Source organism: Procambarus clarkii, chromosome 26, assembly GCF_040958095.1.
Source record: "Procambarus clarkii isolate CNS0578487 chromosome 26, FALCON_Pclarkii_2.0, whole genome shotgun sequence".
NCBI lineage: Eukaryota > Metazoa > Arthropoda > Malacostraca > Decapoda > Cambaridae > Procambarus > Procambarus clarkii.
The window spans coordinates 27,306,821-27,323,950 of record NC_091175.1 but is presented as its reverse complement, the minus strand read 5'-3'; the positions used below and the strand labels follow the sequence as shown (position 1 = coordinate 27,323,950).

Here is a 17,130-nt window from a genome sequence, read left to right as displayed (position 1 = left end):
AGTCTTCAGATGGTAAACAATGTCTTCAGATGGTAAACAATGTCTTCAGTTGGTAAACAGTCTTCAGATGGTAAACAATGTCTTCAGATGGTAAACAATGTCTTCAGTTGGTAAACAGTCTTCAGATGGTAAACAATGTCTTCAGATGGTAAACAATGTCTTCAGATGGTAAACAATGTCTTCAGTTGGTAAACAGTCTTCAGATGGTAAACAATGTCTTCAGATGGTAAACAATGTCTTCAGATGGTAAACAATGTCTTCAGTTGGTAAACAGTCTTCAGATGGTAAACAATGTCTTCAGATGGTAAACAATGTCTTCAGATGGTAAACAATGTCTTCAGATGGTAAACAATGTCTTCAGATGGTAAACAATGTCTTCAGATGGTAAACAATGTCTTCAGTTGGTAAACAGTCTTCAGATGGTAAACAAAGTCTTCAGATGGTAAACAAAGTCTTCAGATGGTAAACAATGTCTTCAGTTGGTAAACAATGTCTTCAGATGGTAAACAAAGTCTTCAGATGGTAAACAAAGTCTTCAGATGGTAAACAAAGTCTTCAGATGGTAAACAATGTCTTCAGTTGGTAAACAGTCTTCAGATGGTAAACAATGTCTTCAGTTGGTAAACAGTCTTCAGATGGTAAACAGTCTTCAGATGGTAAACAATGTCTTCAGTTGGTAAACAGTCTTCAGATGGTAAACAATGTCTTCAGATGGTAAACAATGTCTTCAGTTGGTAAACAGTCTTCAGATGGTAAACAGTCTTCAGATGGTAAACAATGTCTTCAGTTGGTAAACAGTCTTCAGATGGTAAACAGTCTTCAGATGGTAAACAGTCTTCAGATGGTAAACAGTCTTCAGATGGTAAACAATGTCTTCAGATGGTAAACAAAGTCTTCAGATGGTAAACAAAGTCTTCAGATGGTAAACAAAGTCTTCAGATGGTAAACAATGTCTTCAGATGGTAAACAAAGTCTTCAGATGGTAAACAAAGTCTTCAGATGGTAAACAAAGTCTTCAGATGGTAAACAATGTCTTCAGTTGGTAAACAGTCTTCAGATGGTAAACAATGTCTTCAGTTGGTAAACAGTCTTCAGATGGTAAACAGTCTTCAGATGGTAAACAATGTCTTCAGTTGGTAAACAGTCTTCAGATGGTAAACAATGTCTTCAGATGGTAAACAATGTCTTCAGTTGGTAAACAGTCTTCAGATGGTAAACAGTCTTCAGATGGTAAACAATGTCTTCAGTTGGTAAACAGTCTTCAGATGGTAAACAGTCTTCAGATGGTAAACAGTCTTCAGATGGTAAACAGTCTTCAGATGGTAAACAATGTCTTCAGATGGTAAACAAAGTCTTCAGATGGTAAACAAAGTCTTCAGATGGTAAACAAAGTCTTCAGATGGTAAACAATGTCTTCAGATGGTAAACAAAGTCTTCAGATGGTAAACAAAGTCTTCAGATGGCAGCCATTGGCTTCCTTGCCCATATCTTCCCTCAGTGTTTAGGACTCGAACCTCGGACATCTTACTGGCGAGTCCGGTGTGAGTTATAACCAATACATCACACTCGCGCCCAGTTAAAAACCAGTTTGAGGATGCGAGACACGTACGACCTCAGGTCCTGCCTTGTGGTAGCCCTGGCAGCCCTGGAGAGTCTGTGGTCGTGCTTCTGGCAGCCCGGGGGAGTCTATGGTCGTGCGCCTGGCAGCCCTGGGGAGTCTATGGTCGTGCGCCTGGCAGCCCTGGGGAGTCTGTGGTCGTGCGCCTGGCAGCCCTGGGGAGTCTATGGTCGTGCGCCTGGCAGCCCTGGGGAGTCTATGGTCGTGCGCCTGGCAGCCCGGGGGAGTCTATGGTCGTGCGCCTGGCAGCCCTGGGGAGTCTATGGTCGTGCGCCTGGCAGCCCTGGGGAGTCTGTGGTCGTGCTTCTGGCAGCCCTGGGGAGTCTATGGTCGTGCGCCTGGCAGCCCTGGGAAAGGGGGAAAACTGTGGTCCCCACACCTGGGAGTACTGTGGTCCCCACACCTGGGAGTACTGTGGTCCCCACACCTGGGAGTACTGTGGTCCCCACACCTGGGAGTACTGTGGTCCCACACCTGGGAGTACTGTGGTCCCACACCTGGGAGTACTGTGGTCCCACACCTGGGAGTACTGTGGTTCCACACCTGGGAGTACTGTGGTCCCCACACCTGGGAGTACTGTGGTCCCACACCTGGGAGCACTGTGGTCCCCACACCTGGGAGTACTGTGGTCCCCACACCTGGGAGTACTGTGGTCCCCACACCTGGGAGTACTGTGGTCCCCACACCTGGGAGTACTGTGGTCCCCACACCTGGGAGTACTGTGGTCCCCACACCTGGGAGTACTGTGGTCCCACACCTGGGAGTACTGTGGTCCCACACCTGGGAGTACTGTGGTCCCCACACCTGGGAGTACTGTGGTCCCACACCTGGGAGTACTGTGGTCCCCACACCTGGGAGTACTGTGGTCCCACACCTGGGAGTACTGTGGTCCCACACCTGGGAGTACTGTGGTCCCCACACCTGGGAGTACTGTGGTCCCACACCTGGGAGTACTGTGGTCCCCACACCTGGGAGTACTGTGGTCCCACACCTGGGAGTACTGTGGTCCCCACACCTGGGAGTACTGTGGTCCCCACACCTGGGAGTACTGTGGTCCCACACCTGGGAGTACTGTGGTCCCCACACCTGGGAGTACTGTGGTCCCCACACCTGGGAGTACTGTGGTCCCACACCTGGGAGTACTGTGGTCCCACACCTGGGAGTACTGTGGTCCCCACACCTGGGAGTACTGTGGTCCCACACCTGGGAGTACTGTGGTCCCACACCTGGGAGTACTGTGGTCCCCACACCTGGGAGTACTGTGGTCCCACACCTGGGAGTACTGTGGTCCCACACCTGGGAGTACTGTGGTCCCACACCTGGGAGTACTGTGGTCCCACACCTGGGAGTACTGTGGTCCCCACACCTGGGAGTACTGTGGTCCCCACACCTGGGAGTACTGTGGTCCCACACCTGGGAGTACTGTGGTCCCCACACCTGGGAGTACTGTGGTCCCCACACCTGGGAGTACTGTGGTCCCACACCTGGGAGTACTGTGGTCCCACACCTGGGAGTACTGTGGTCCCACACCTGGGAGTACTGTGGTCCCACACCTGGGAGTACTGTGGTCCCACACCTGGGAGTACTGTGGTCCCACACCTGGGAGTACTGTGGTCCCACACCTGGGAGTACTGTGGTCCCACACCTGGGAGTACTGTGGTCCCACACCTGGGAGTACTGTGGTCCCACACCTGGGAGTACTGTGGTCCCACACCTGGGAGTACTGTGGTCCCACACCTGGGAGTACTGTGGTCCCACACCTGGGAGTACTGTGGTCCCACACCTGGGAGTACTGTGGTCCCACACCTGGGAGTACTGTGGTCCCACACCTGGGAGTACTGTGGTCCCACACCTGGGAGTACTGTGGTCCCACACCTGGGAGTACTGTGGTCCCCACACCTGGGAGTACTGTGGTCCCACACCTGGGAGTACTGTGGTCCCACACCTGGGAGTACTGTGGTCCCACACCTGGGAGTACTGTGGTCCCACACCTGGGAGTACTGTGGTCCCACACCTGGGAGTACTGTGGTCCCACACCTGGGAGTACTGTGGTCCCACACCTGGGAGTACTGTGGTCCCCACACCTGGGAGTACTGTGGTCCCCACACCTGGGAGTACTGTGGTCCCACACCTGGGAGTACTGTGGTCCCACACCCTGGGAGTACTGTGGTCCCACAAACCGTGGGAGCATACTGTGGTGGTCCCACACCTGGGAGTTACTGCGGTCGCCACACCTGGGAGTACTGGTGGTTCCCCACAACCCCTGGGAGTACAGTGTGGTCACCCACCTGGGAGTACTGGGTCCCCAACCTGGGAGTACTGGTGGTCCCCGACACCTGGGAGTACTGAGTGGTCCCCAAACCTGGGAGTACTGGTGGTCCCCAACGACCTGGGAGTACTGTGGTCCCACAAGACCTTCGCTCGGAGTACTGTTGTCCCAACCCTGGATGTCTGTGGTCCCACAACCTGGGAGTACTGTGGTCCCAACACCATGGGAGTACTGTGGTCCCCACACACAGGCACCTGGGAGTAACTGTGGTCCCACCACGATGGGAGTACTGTGGTTCCCACAACCTGGGAGTGACTGTGGGTCCCCACACCTGGGAGTACTGTGGTCCCCACACCTGGGAGTACTGTGGGTCCACACACCTGGGAGTACTGTGGTCCCACACCCTGGGAGTACTGTGGTCCCACACCTGGGAGTACTGTGGTCCCACACCTGGGAGTACTGTGGTCCCCACACCTGGGAGTACTGTGGTCCCACACCTGGGAGTACTGTGGTCCCCACACCTGGGAAGTACTGTGGTCCCCACACCTGGGAGTACTGTGGTCCCCACACCTGGGAGTACTGTGGTCCCACACCTGGGAGACTTACCTGGTCTGGGTCCCACACCTGGGAGTACTGTGGTCCCACACCTGGGAGTACTGTGGTCCCCACACCTGGGAGTACTGTGGTCCCACACCTGGGAGTACTGTGGTCCCACACCTGGGAGTACTGTGGTCCCCACACCTGGGAGTACTGTGGTCCCACACCTGGGAGTACTGTGGTCCCCACACCTGGGAGTACTGTGGTCCCCACACCTGGGAGTACTGTGGTCCCACACCTGGGAGTACTGTGGTCCCACACCTGGGAGTACTGTGGTCCCACAACCTGGGAGTACGTGGTCCCTGGGAGTACTGTGGTCCCACACCTGGGAGTCACTGTGGTCCCACACCTGGGAGTACTGGTGGTCCCACACCTGCGAGTACTGTGGTCCCCAACACCTGGGAGTACTGTGGTCCCACACCGGGAGTAACTGTTGGTCCCCACACCTGGGAGTACTGTGGTCCCCACACCTGGGAGTACTGTGGTTCCCACACCTGGGAGTACTGTGGTCCCACACCTGGGAGTACTGTGGTCCCACACCTGGGAGTACTGTGGTCCCCACACCTGGGAGTACTGTGGTCCCCCACACCTGGGAGTACTGTGGTCCCACACCTGGGAGTACTGTGGTCCCCACACCTGGGAGTACTGTGGTCCCACACCTGGGAGTACTGTGGTCCCCACACCTGGGAGTACTGTGGTCCCCACACCTGGGAGTACTGTGGTCCCCACACCTGGGAGTACTGTGGTCCCCACACCTGGGAGTACTGTGGGTCCCCACACCTGGGAGTACTGTGGTCCCCACACCTGGGAGTACTGTGGTCCCTCACACCTGGGAGTACTGTGGTCCCACACCTGGGAGTAACTGTCGGGTCCCACACCTGGGAGTACTGTGGTCCCACACCTGGGGAGTCACTGTGGGTCCCACAGCCTGGGAGTACTGTGGTCCCCACACCTGGGAGTAACTGTGGTCCCTACACTCTGGGAGTACTGTGGTCCCACACCTGGGAGTATGTCTGTGGTTCCCACACCTGGGAGTACTGGGGGGGGTCCCACACCTGGGAGTACTGGGTGGTCCCACACCTGGGAGTACTGTGGTCCCATACAACCTTGGGAAGTACTGTGGTCCCACACCTGGGAGTACTGGTGGTCCCCTGGGAGTGACTGTGGTCCCCACACCTGGGAGTACTGGGGTGGTCCCACAGCTGGGAGGTAACTGTGGTCCCACACCTGGGAGGTACCTGTGGTCCCCACACCTGGGCAGTGACTGTGGTCCCACAACCTGGGAGGTACTGTGGTCATCACACATGGGAGTACTGGGGTCCCAACACCTGGGAGTACTGTGGTCCCACACCTGGGAGTACTGTGGTCCCACACCTGGGAGTACTGTGGTCCCACACCTGGGAGTACTGTGGTCCCACACCTGGGAGTACTGTGGTCCCACACCTGGGAGTACTGTGGTCCCCACACCTGGGAGTACTGTGGTCCCACACCTGGGAGTACTGTGGTCCCACACCTGGGAGTACTGTGGTCCCCACACCTGGGAGTACTGTGGTCCCCACACCTGGGAGTACTGTGGTCCCACACCTGGGAGTACTGTGGTCCCCACATCTGGGAGTACTGTGGTCCCACACCTGGGAGTACTGTGGTCCCCACACCTGGGAGTACTGTGGTCCCACACCTGGGAGTACTGTGGTCCCCACACCTGGGAGTACTGTGGTTCCCACACCTGGGAGTACTGTGGTCCCACACCTGGGAGTACTGTGGTCCCCACACCTGGGAGTACTGTGGTCCCACACCTGGGAGTACTGTGGTCCCCACACCTGGGAGTACTGTGGTCCCACACCTGGGAGTAACTGTGGTCCCCCACCTGGGAGTACTGTGGCCCCACACCTGGGAGCACTGTGGTCCCACACCTGGGAGCACTGTGGTCCCACACCTGGGAGTACTGTGGTCCCACACCTGGGAGGCACTGTGGTCCCCACACCTGGGAGTACTGTGGCCCACACCTGATGGGAGTACTGTGGTCCCCCACACCGTGGGAATGATACTGTGGTCCCACACCTGGGAGTACTGTGGTCCCACACCTGGGAGTACTGTGGTTTCCCCACACCTGGGAGTACTGTGGTCCCTACAACCTGGGAGTACTGTGGTCCCACACCTGGGAGTACTGTGGTCCCACCCTGGGCAGTACTGTGGTCCCCACACCTGGGAGTAACTGTGGTCCCACACCTGGGGAGTACTGTGGTCCCACACCTGGGAGTACTGTGGTCCCCACACCTGGGATGTACTGTGGTCCCACACCTGGGAGTACTGTGGTCCCACACCTGGGAGTACTGTGGTCCCACACCTGGGAGTACTGTGGTCCCCACACCTGGGAGTACTGTGGTCCCACACCTGGGAGTACTGTGGTCCCACACCTGGGAGTACTGTGGTCCCACACCTGGGAGTACTGTGGTCCCACACCTGGGAGTACTGTGGTCCCACACCTGGGAGTACTGTGGTCCCACACCTGGGAGTACTGTGGTCCCACACCTGGGAGTACTGTGGTCCCCACACCTGGGAGTACTGTGGTCCCACACCTGGGAGTACTGTGGTCCCACACCTGGGAGTACTGTGGTCCCCACCACCTGGGAGTACTGTGGTCCCACACCTGGGAGTACTGTGGTCCCCACACCTGGGAGTACTGTGGGTCCCACACCTGGGAGTACTGTGGTCCCACACCTGGGAGTACTGTGGTCCCCACACCTGGGAGTACTGTGGTCCCACACCTGGGAGTACTGTGGTCCCCACACCTGGGAGTACTGTGGTCCCCACACCTGGGAGTACTGTGGTCCCCACACCTGGGAGTACTGTGGTCCCCACACCTGGGAGTACTGTGGTCCCCACACCTGGGAGTACTGTGGTCCCCACACCTGGGAGTACTGTGGTCCCCACACCTGGGAGTACTGTGGTCCCCACACCTGGGAGTACTGTGGTCCCCACACCTGGGAGTACTGTGGTCCCCACACCTGGGAGTACTGTGGTCCCCACACCTGGGAGTACTGTGGTCCCCACACCTGGGAGTACTGTGGTCCCACACCTGGGAGTACTGTGGTCCCCACACCTGGGAGTACTGTGGTCCCCACACCTGGGAGTACTGTGGTCCCCACACCTGGGAGTACTGTGGTCCCACACCTGGGAGTACTGTGGTCCCACACCTGGGAGTACTGTGGTCCCACACCTGGGAGTACTGTGGTCCCCACACCTGGGAGTACTGTGGTCCCCACACCTGGGAGTACTGTGGTCCCCACACCTGGGAGTACTGTGGTCCCCACACCTGGGAGTACTGTGGTCCCCACACCTGGGAGTACTGTGGTCCCCACACCTGGGAGTACTGTGGTCCCCACACCTGGGAGTACTGTGGTCCCCACACCTGGGAGTACTGTGGTCCCCACACCTGGGAGTACTGTGGTCCCCACACCTGGGAGTACTGTGGTCCCCACACCTGGGAGTACTGTGGTCCCACACCTGGGAGTACTGTGGTCCCCACACCTGGGAGTACTGTGGTCCCCACACCTGGGAGTACTGTGGTCCCCACACCTGGGAGTACTGTGGTCCCACACCTGGGAGTACTGTGTTCCCACACCTGGGAGATTCATCCTTCCGAAATTCAGAAGCTAGAAGAGATTTATGAAAAAGAAATAATACTGAGAACATCGATATCTAGGTGTGTGTATCCTGTGTCTAGGTGTGTGTATCCTGTGTCTAGGTGTGTGTATCCTGTGTCTAGGTGTGTGTATCCTGTGTCTAGGTGTGTGTATCCTGTGTCTAGGTGTGTGTATCCTGTGTCTAGGTGTGTGTATCCTGCGTCTAGGTGTGTGTATCCTGTGTCTAGGTGTGTGTATCCTGTGTCTAGGTGTGTGTATCCTGTGTCTAGGTGTGTGTATCCTGTGTCTAGGTGTGTGTATCCTGCGTCTAGGTGTGTGTATCCTGTGTCTAGGTGTGTGTATCCTGTGTCTAGGTGTGTGTATCCTGTGTCTAGGTGTGTGTATCCTGTGTCTAGGTGTGTGTATCCTGTGTCTAGGTGTGTGCATCCTGCGTCTAGGTGTGTGTATCCTGCGTCTAGGTGTGTGTATCCTGCGTCTAGGTGTGTGCATCCTGCGTCTTGGTGTGTGTATCCTTCGTCTAGGTGTGTGTATCCTTCGTCTTGGTGTGTGTATCCTGCGTCTAGGTGTGTGTATCCTGTGTCTAGGTGTGTGTATCCTGCGTCTAGGTGTGTGTATCCTGTGTCTAGGTGTGTGTATCCTGTGTCTAGGTGTGTGTATCCTGCGTCTAGGTGTGTGTATCCTGTGTCTAGGTGTGTGTATCCTGTGTCTTGGTGTGTGTATCCTGTGTCTTGGTGTGTGTATCCTGTGTCTAGGTGTGTGCATCCTGCGTCTAGGTGTGTGTATCCTGCGTCTAGGTGTGTGCATCCTGCGTCTTGGTGTGTGTATCCTGTGTCTAGGTGTGTGCATCCTGCGTCTAGGTGTGTGTATCCTGTGTCTAGGTGTGTGTATCCTGCGTCTAGGTGTGTGTATCCTGCGTCTAGGTGTGTGCATCCTGCGTCTAGGTTTGTGCATCCTGCGTCTAGGTGTGTGTATCCTGCGTCTAGGTTTGTGTATCCTGCGTCTAGGTTTGTGTATCCTGCGTCTAGGTGTGTGTATCCTGCGTCTAGGTGTGTGTATCCTGCGTCTAGGTGTGTGTATCCTGCGTCTAGGTTTGTGTATCCTGCGTCTAGATGTGTGTATCCTGCGTCTAGGTGTGTGTATCCTGCGTCTAGGTGTGTGTACCCTGCGTCTAGGTGTGTGTGTTCTGCGTCTAGGTGTATGTACCCTGCGTCTTGGTGTGTGTACCCTGCGTCTAGGTGTGTGTATCATGCGTCTAGGTGTGTGTATCCTGCGTCTAGGTGTGTGTATCATGCGTCTAGGTGTGTGTACCCTGCGTCTAGGTGTGTGTATCTTGCGTCTAGGTGTGTGTATCCTGCGTCTAGGTGTGTGTATTATGCGTCAAGGTGTGTGTATAATGCGTCTAGGTGTGTGTATAATGCGTCTAGGTGTATCATGCGTCTAGGTGTGTGTATCATGCGTCTAGGTGTGTGTACCCTGCGTCTAGGTGTGTGTACCCTGCGTCTAGGTGTGTGTATCATGCGTCTAGGTGTGTGTATTATGCGTCTAGGTGTGTGTATAATGCGTCTAGGTGTGTGTATCATGCGTCTAGGTGTGTGTATAATGAGTCTAGGTGTGTGTGTAATGCGTCTAGGTGTGTGTATCATGCGTCTAGGTGTGTGTATCATGCGTCTAGGTGTGTGTATCATGCGTCTAGGTGTGTGTGTCATGCGTCTAGGTGTATGTATCATGCGTCTAGGTGTGTGTATCATGCGTCTAGGTGTGTGTATCATGCGTCTAGGTGTGTGTATCATGCGTCTAGGTGTGTGTGTCATGCGTCTAGGTGTATGTATCATGCGTCTAGGTGTGTGTATCATGCGTCTAGGTGTGTGTATCATGCGTCTAGGTGTGTGTATAATGAGTCTAGGTGTGTGTGTAATGCGTCTAGGTGTGTGTATCATGCGTCTAGGTGTGTGTATCATGCGTCTAGGTGTGTGTGTCATGCGTCTAGGTGTGTGTGTCATGCGTCTAGGTGTATGTATCATGCGTCTAGGTGTGTGTATCATGCGTCTAGGTGTGTGTATCCTGCGTCTAGGTGTGTGTATCATGCGTCTAGGTGTGTGTACCCTGCGTCTAGGTGTGTGTACCCTGCGTCTAGGTGTGTGTACCCTGCATCTAGGTGTGTGTACCCTACCTTGAGGCTACCTTGAGGTGCTTCCGGGGCTTAGTGTCCCCGCGGCCCGGTCGTCGACCAGGCCTCCTGGTTGCTGGACTGATCAACCAGGCTGTTAGACGCGGCTGCTCGCAGCCTGACGTATGAGTCACAGCCTGGTTGATCAGGTATCCTTTGGAGGTGCTTATCCAGTTCTCTCTTGAACACTGTGATGGGTTTGCCAGTTATGCCCCTTATATGTAGTGGAAGCGTGTTGAACAGTCTCGGGCCTCTGATGTTGATAGAGTTCTCTCTCAGAGTACCTGTTGCACCTCTGCTTTTCAACGGGGGTATTCTGCACATCCTGCCATGTCTTCTGGTCTCATGTGGTGTTATTTCTGTGTGCAGGTTTGGGACCAGCCCCTCAATTATTTTCCACGTGTAAATTATTATGTATCTCTCCCGCCTGCGCTCAAGGGAGTACAGATTTAGGCTCTTTAGTCGGTCCCAGTAATTTAGATGTTTTACTGAGTGGATTCTAGCAGTAAAGGATCTCTGCACGCTCTCTAGGTCAGCAATTTCTCCAGCTTTGAAAGGGGCTGTCATTGTGCAGCAGTACTCCACTCTAGATAGCACAAGCGTTTTGAAAAGTATCATCATCGGTATAGCATCTCTAGTGTGAAAAGTTCTTGTTATCCAACCTGTCATTTTTCTTGTAGTTGTGACGGCTACTTTATTGTGTTCTTTAAAGGTAAGGTCTTCCGACATGAGTACACCCAGGTCCTTTACATTGCCTTTTCGTTCTATGTTATGATTTGCCTGCGTTTTGTACGTGGTTCCTGTTTTTATGTTTTCAATTTTTCCGTAGCGCATGAGCTGAAACTTATCCTCGTTGAATACCATATTATTTTCTGTAGCCCATAGAAAGACCTGATCTACATCTGATTGGAGGTTTGCCGTGTCCTCTATGTTGCCAACTCTCATGAAAATCCTAGTGTCATCTGCAAAGGATGATACAGTGCTATAGGTTGTGTTCTGGTCTATGTCCGATATGAGGATGAGAAAAAGTACTGGAGCAAGCACAGTACCCTGGGGGACTGAGCTCTTCACGGTTGATGGGCTGGATTTTATTTTGTTGACTATTACACATTGGGTTCTGTCAGTCAGGAAATTGTAGATCCATCTGCCTATTTTCCCGGTAATTCCTTTTGAACGCATTTTATGTGCAATAACACCATGGTCACATTTATCAAAAGCTTTTGCGAAATCTGTGTAAATTACATCAGCATTTTGTTTGTCTTCCATAGCATCTAATGCCATATCATAGTGGTCCAGCAACTGCGACAGGCAAGAGCGCCCTGTTCTGAAACCATGTTGTCCGGGGTTATGGAGATGCTGTGATTCCATGTATTTTGTGATCTTACTTCTTAGCACTCTCTCAAAAATTTTTATGATGTGCGATGTTAGTGCTATCGGTCTGTAATTTTTTGCCTCTGCCTTATTTCCTCCTTTATGGAGTGGTGCTATCTCTGCTGTTTTTAGTATGTCAGGGATAACGCCAGTATCTAGGCTTTGTCTCCACAGAATGTGAAGGGCCTGCGATAGTGGTTTTTTACAGTTCTTGATGAATATGGAGTTCCAAGAATCCGGGCCTGGTGCAGAGTGCATAGGCATACTGTTTATGGCTTCTTCAAAATCTAGTGGGGATAGGGCGACGTCTGATATGTGATTTGATGTTGGTATCATATCCATGAAAAATTCATTTGGGTTATCAATCTTTAGTGCATTTAATGGCTCACTGAAAACAGAGTCGTACTGCTTCCTCAGTAACTCGCTCATTTCTTTGTTGTCATCTGTGAAAGTTCCATCTCCCTTTCGCAGGGGCCCGATACTAGATGTGGTTTTTGATCTTGATTTTGCATAGGAGAAAAAATATTTCGGATTTCTCTCTATTTCACTGATGGCCTTTTGCTCTCTTTGCCTCTCCTGGGTTTTGTATAATTCTTGTAGCTTGAGTTCAATTGTTTCTATTTCTCTACCTAACCTTCTTCGCCGTTCTTGAGATAGGGTGCGACTCTCAAGTTGTTCCGCGATTCGTTTTCTTCGCCTATATAAGGAACGACGTTCCCGTTCCAATCTGCATCTCTTTCTCTTTTTTCTTAGGGGTATGCGGTTTGAACATATTTCTAGTGCTACTGAGCTTATTTTTTCCAGGCACTGGTTCAAGTTTGCATTTCCTAGCTGTTCTTCCCAGTTTATTTCTGTGAAGTCCTGGTTTATTTGCTCCCAGTTTATCCGTTTATTATTGAAGTTGAATTTGCTGAAATCTCCTCCACCGGGAATCTGGACTGGTTTTGGAGGTCCATTCCCCATGGTTGTCAGTACCTCAATTAAGTTGTGATCTGAGTAACAGGTATTTGTAATCATTATGTTCCCGATCAACTCATCATTATTAGTGAAAATGAGGTCCAGCGTGTTCTCCTTCCTAGTTGGTTCTACTATTTGCTGGTTTAAGGCAAACCTATCGCACATCCGTAGCAGGTCATTTGCATGTGCCTGCTCATTTAGGCTACTTCCTGGTATTCTTTCTGATATTACTGTATTAGCCAGGTGCTTCCATTTCAGGTGCCGTAGATTGAAGTCCCCAAGCAGGATGATGTTCGGAGCTGGATTTGTGAGGTTTTCCAAGCAGTGCTCTATTTTCATTAGTTGGTCTTTAAACTGCTGAGGGTTTGCCTCCGGTGACTTATATACAAGGACAACAACTACATTTAGGATCTCTATTTTGACTATCAGCACTTCCACCATATCATTTGAGGTGTTTAGCAGCTCAGTACAGATGAGTGTGTCTTTGATGTAGAGGCTGACCCCACCCTGAAGCCGGTGTTTCCTATCACATCTGAAGAGATTGTATTCTGGGATCCATATTTCACCATCAAGGTAGTCCTTTGTGTGAGTTTCCGTTAGGGCTGCAAACACTGCATTTGCCTCATGAAGGAGACCATCTATAAAATGAACTTTGTTGGATTTGCGTGTTTTTATACCCTGGATGTTGGCAAATATAAATGATGTTATCGTGTTAGTGGAAGTGCTGGATGCTTTAATTGGTGTTAATATCTGAGGCTCTGGTAAGGAGGCCACTGTGTTTGCGTCCTCTCTAGCATTTGACCGAGTTGGTGGTAGAGTCTGGTCATTTTTAGCCATTCTTCTCCTCCTCCTCTTGCTAAAAAATTATCCTGGTTGATGGAGTAGTGGCTGTTTTCATAGTGGTAGTCTGTCGGTTTTATTCGCCTGGTACCTCTTATATGAAAAGCTGGACATTCAGCATTGAAGCACTCTTTCCTGTCCAAAGAGTTCTTGCAAATTTCTGGGTGAAAGAATTCACAGCTTTTGGTACATTTACCTGTATTGAGGAGGTTTCTGCACTTTCTAGGGTGATTGTGTGTACATGTTCCATTTATTCTTCCCGATTCCCCATGCTTACAGGTAGCCCATCTGTAATACCAACAGATTTTGGGGCCTTGTTTTGTTTGTTTCCCTCTGCCAGGGACCGCACTCTGCTGCGGCGCCCCCGACACTGTGCTCTGCTCCGGTGCCTGTGACACCGCGCTCTGCTCCGGTGCCTGCGACACCGCGCACTGCTCAGGGGTCCCCGACTCCGTGCCCTGCTCAGGCATCCCCGACTCCGCGCCCTGCTCAGGCATCCCCGACTCCGTGCCCTGCTCAGGCATCCCCGACTCCGCGCCCTGCTCAGGCGCCGCTGCCACAGAGCTCTGTGCTACAGCTGGTTGTACCTTGGTGTCATGTACAGTTTGTTTGAAGACATTAGAAATTGCTATGCAGGCATTAATTAGTAATTCTCTGTTTTCGGCGGGAGTTTTATCCAGGATTTCCATCAATTTCAAAAAAGTTACATCATCCTTTTTGCAGAGCCAGTACACAGAGTGGTCACTGGGACCATTTCTCCTTGAATTGTTAGTCATGTTGGCACATTTTTTGTGTATGGCTGCTGAACAGAGTTGGCATTGAAAGCTCTGTTGGTAATCTACCTTCATGTTGCATTCTATGCACGTTTTTATCAAAGCCATTTTTTTTTTAACACTTCTGTTCAGTGGTGATGGTCTTACAAGGTGGGGTGTTGACCGGTGGGGGAGTTGACCGCGGGTGCTGGCCGTGGGAGCTGGCCGTGGGTGTTGACCGTGGGTGTTTACCAACTTGAGATAGGCCTGGAAGAGGCTGTATGGACGGCCACTGTTGCTACCACGTGTCGCACTCTTAATTTGTTTTGTTCACTTGTTAGATTACATTACTTGCATTTTCCCACTAGTTATCATACAGTAGAGGCGTCTAGTTTCTGTGTCTGGGCACTAGTTACCTGAGTACGTTACACTATTTGAAAGAATACACACACAATAGGGTACTGGGGTGGGCCTACCTCCAAGTGGCCCTTGTTTACATACACACGACGGACTTATTTTGTGTGTAATTTGTTCACTTGATATTAGACTATGTTATCTTAATTTGTTATAATAGACACAGGTTTTGCATAGAGAGCTTAGCACTATGGGCACTGATTACTTGATGTTTCAATAGCGAGAGATGTGATTTATTGACGACTTGGCAACTATCGCCTAAGGCCTCCTGGCACCACGAGGGCAGGCCTTCACTACACACGAAGGTCACTTATTTTTCCTTTAACACAAACGGTCGGATGGTGATCACTATGATATATTGGTTAATATGTTGAGACACACTTTAAAAGTTATCTGACTGTGTTTAGTTCCTGTATCACTGAAATGTCCCTAGTTATATATTGTTTTCCGCGGAGCTCGCACCGCGTGGCCCTTCCCCTCTCACACCCAAAACACCGTACCCTGCGTCTAGGTGTGTATACCCTGCGTCTAGGTGTGTGTACCCTGCGTCTAGGTGTGTGTATCCTGCGTCTAGGTGTGTGTATCCTGCGTCTAGGTGTGTGTACCCTGCGTCTAGGTGTGTATACCTTGCGTCTAGGTGTATATACCCTGCGTCTAGGTGTATATACCCTGCGTCTAGGTGGATATACCCTGCGTCTAGGTGTATATACACACTTAGCGGTTGATAGGCCTTAAGCCTAACACCATTCCGCTCATCTTCACAGGAATATATTTTCTAAGAGGTATACTCCACTTCCTTGTTTGTATATACACAAACATGTATATACATATAGTTCATTGTAGTCCTGTACTGTATCCAATACAGTTGATTGTAGTCCTGTACTGTATCCAATACAGTTGATTGTAGTCCTGTACTGTATCCAATACAGTTGATTGTAGTCCTGGACTATATCCAATACAGCTGATTGTAGTCCTGGACTATATCCAATACAGCTGATTGTAGTCCTGGACTATATCCAATACAGCTGATTGTAGTCCTGGACTATATCCAATACAGCTGATTGTAGTCTTGGACTATATCCAATACAGTTGATTGTAGTCCTGGACTATATCCAATACAGCTGATTGTAGTCCTGGACTATATCCAATACAGCTGATTGTAGTCTTGGACTATATCCAATACAGTTGATTGTAGTCCTGGACTATATCCAATACAGCTGATTGTAGTCTTGGACTATATCCAATACAGCTGATTGGTCAGTAACAGTAGGGGTTGTCTTAATATCCTCCGAGAGGCATTGACCCCAAGGGCAAGATAAAGCTTACTTAATAAGGGCAAGCTATATATTGTCCTTATTAGGGCGCCTGACAGCTGAGTGGATAGCGCTTCGGATTCGTAGTCCTGAGGTTCCGGGTTCGATCCCCGGTTGAGGCGGAGACAATTGGGCAAAATGTGTCTTTCACCCTAATGACCCTGTTACCTAGCAGTAAATAGGTACCTGGGAGTTAGACAGCTGCTATGGGCTGCTTCCTGAGGGTGGAGGCCTGGTCGAGGACCGGGCCGCGGGGACACTAAGGCCCGAAATCATCTCAAGATAACCTCAAGATAGCCATTGAGATTATTCACTTCAGTTTTGACAAACTCACTTCAATTGTACATCAGAGGATGATAGAGTAAATCTCGTAATAGAACTATAATTTAAAATTATAAACATAATTTTAAATATATTAACTCAAAACAGGATACACAAAATAGATTAAAATTGTATTTTATATACAGGAACGACCTGGCTAGTACAATAGAGGTGGGATAATTGGATCGTTTCAAGCGCAGTCTACACACATTATGCATGTGTTTGGGTCGACAGAAATAGAAGCGGCTTTGTAAGGGGAAAAAGGTCTTCTTCAGTTTCTTTTATGCATATCTTCCTATTTCTCGATTTATGTGGTATATGTTGCCCCATTTCTCGCTCTCCCCATGGCACCTGTAGCCCCATTTCTCGCTCTCCCCATGGTATATGTAGCCCCATTTCTCGCTCTCCCCATGGTATCTGTAGCCCCATTTCTCGCTCTCCTCATGGTATATGTAGCCCCATTTCTCGCTCTCCCCATGGTATCTGTAGCCCCATTTCTCGCTCTCCTCATGGTATCTGTAGCCCCATTTCTCGCTCTCCCCATGGTATCTGTAGCCCCATTTCTCGCTCTCCTCATGGCATCTGTAGCCCCATTTCTCGCTCTCCCCCATGGCACCTGTAGCCCGATTTCTCGCTCTCCACCATGGCACCTGTAGCCCGATTTCTCGCTCTCTCCCATGGCATCTGTAGCCCCATTTCTCGCTCTCCTCATGGCATCTGTAGCCCCATTTCTCGCTCTCCTCATGGCATCTGTAGCCCCATTTCTCGCTCTCCCCCATGGTATCTGTTGCCCCATTTCTCGCTCTCCCCCATGGCACCTGTAGCCCCATTTCTCGCTCTCCCAATGGCACCTGTAGCCCCATT

At 51.1% G+C, this 17,130-nt stretch overlaps 1 protein-coding gene across 1 annotated transcript in view; it reads right to left on the bottom strand.

The window, feature by feature from the left end:
* Nucleotides 1–17,007: 17,007 nt before the first annotated feature.
* LOC138368870 (suprabasin-like) overlaps nt 17,008–17,130 on the bottom strand; it is a 780-nt gene continuing 657 nt past the window's right edge. The window contains exon 1 of the mRNA XM_069331582.1: nt 17,008–17,130. This exon is cut by the window's right edge and continues 657 nt beyond it. Within this exon, the coding sequence (XP_069187683.1) occupies nt 17,008–17,130 (123 nt within the window).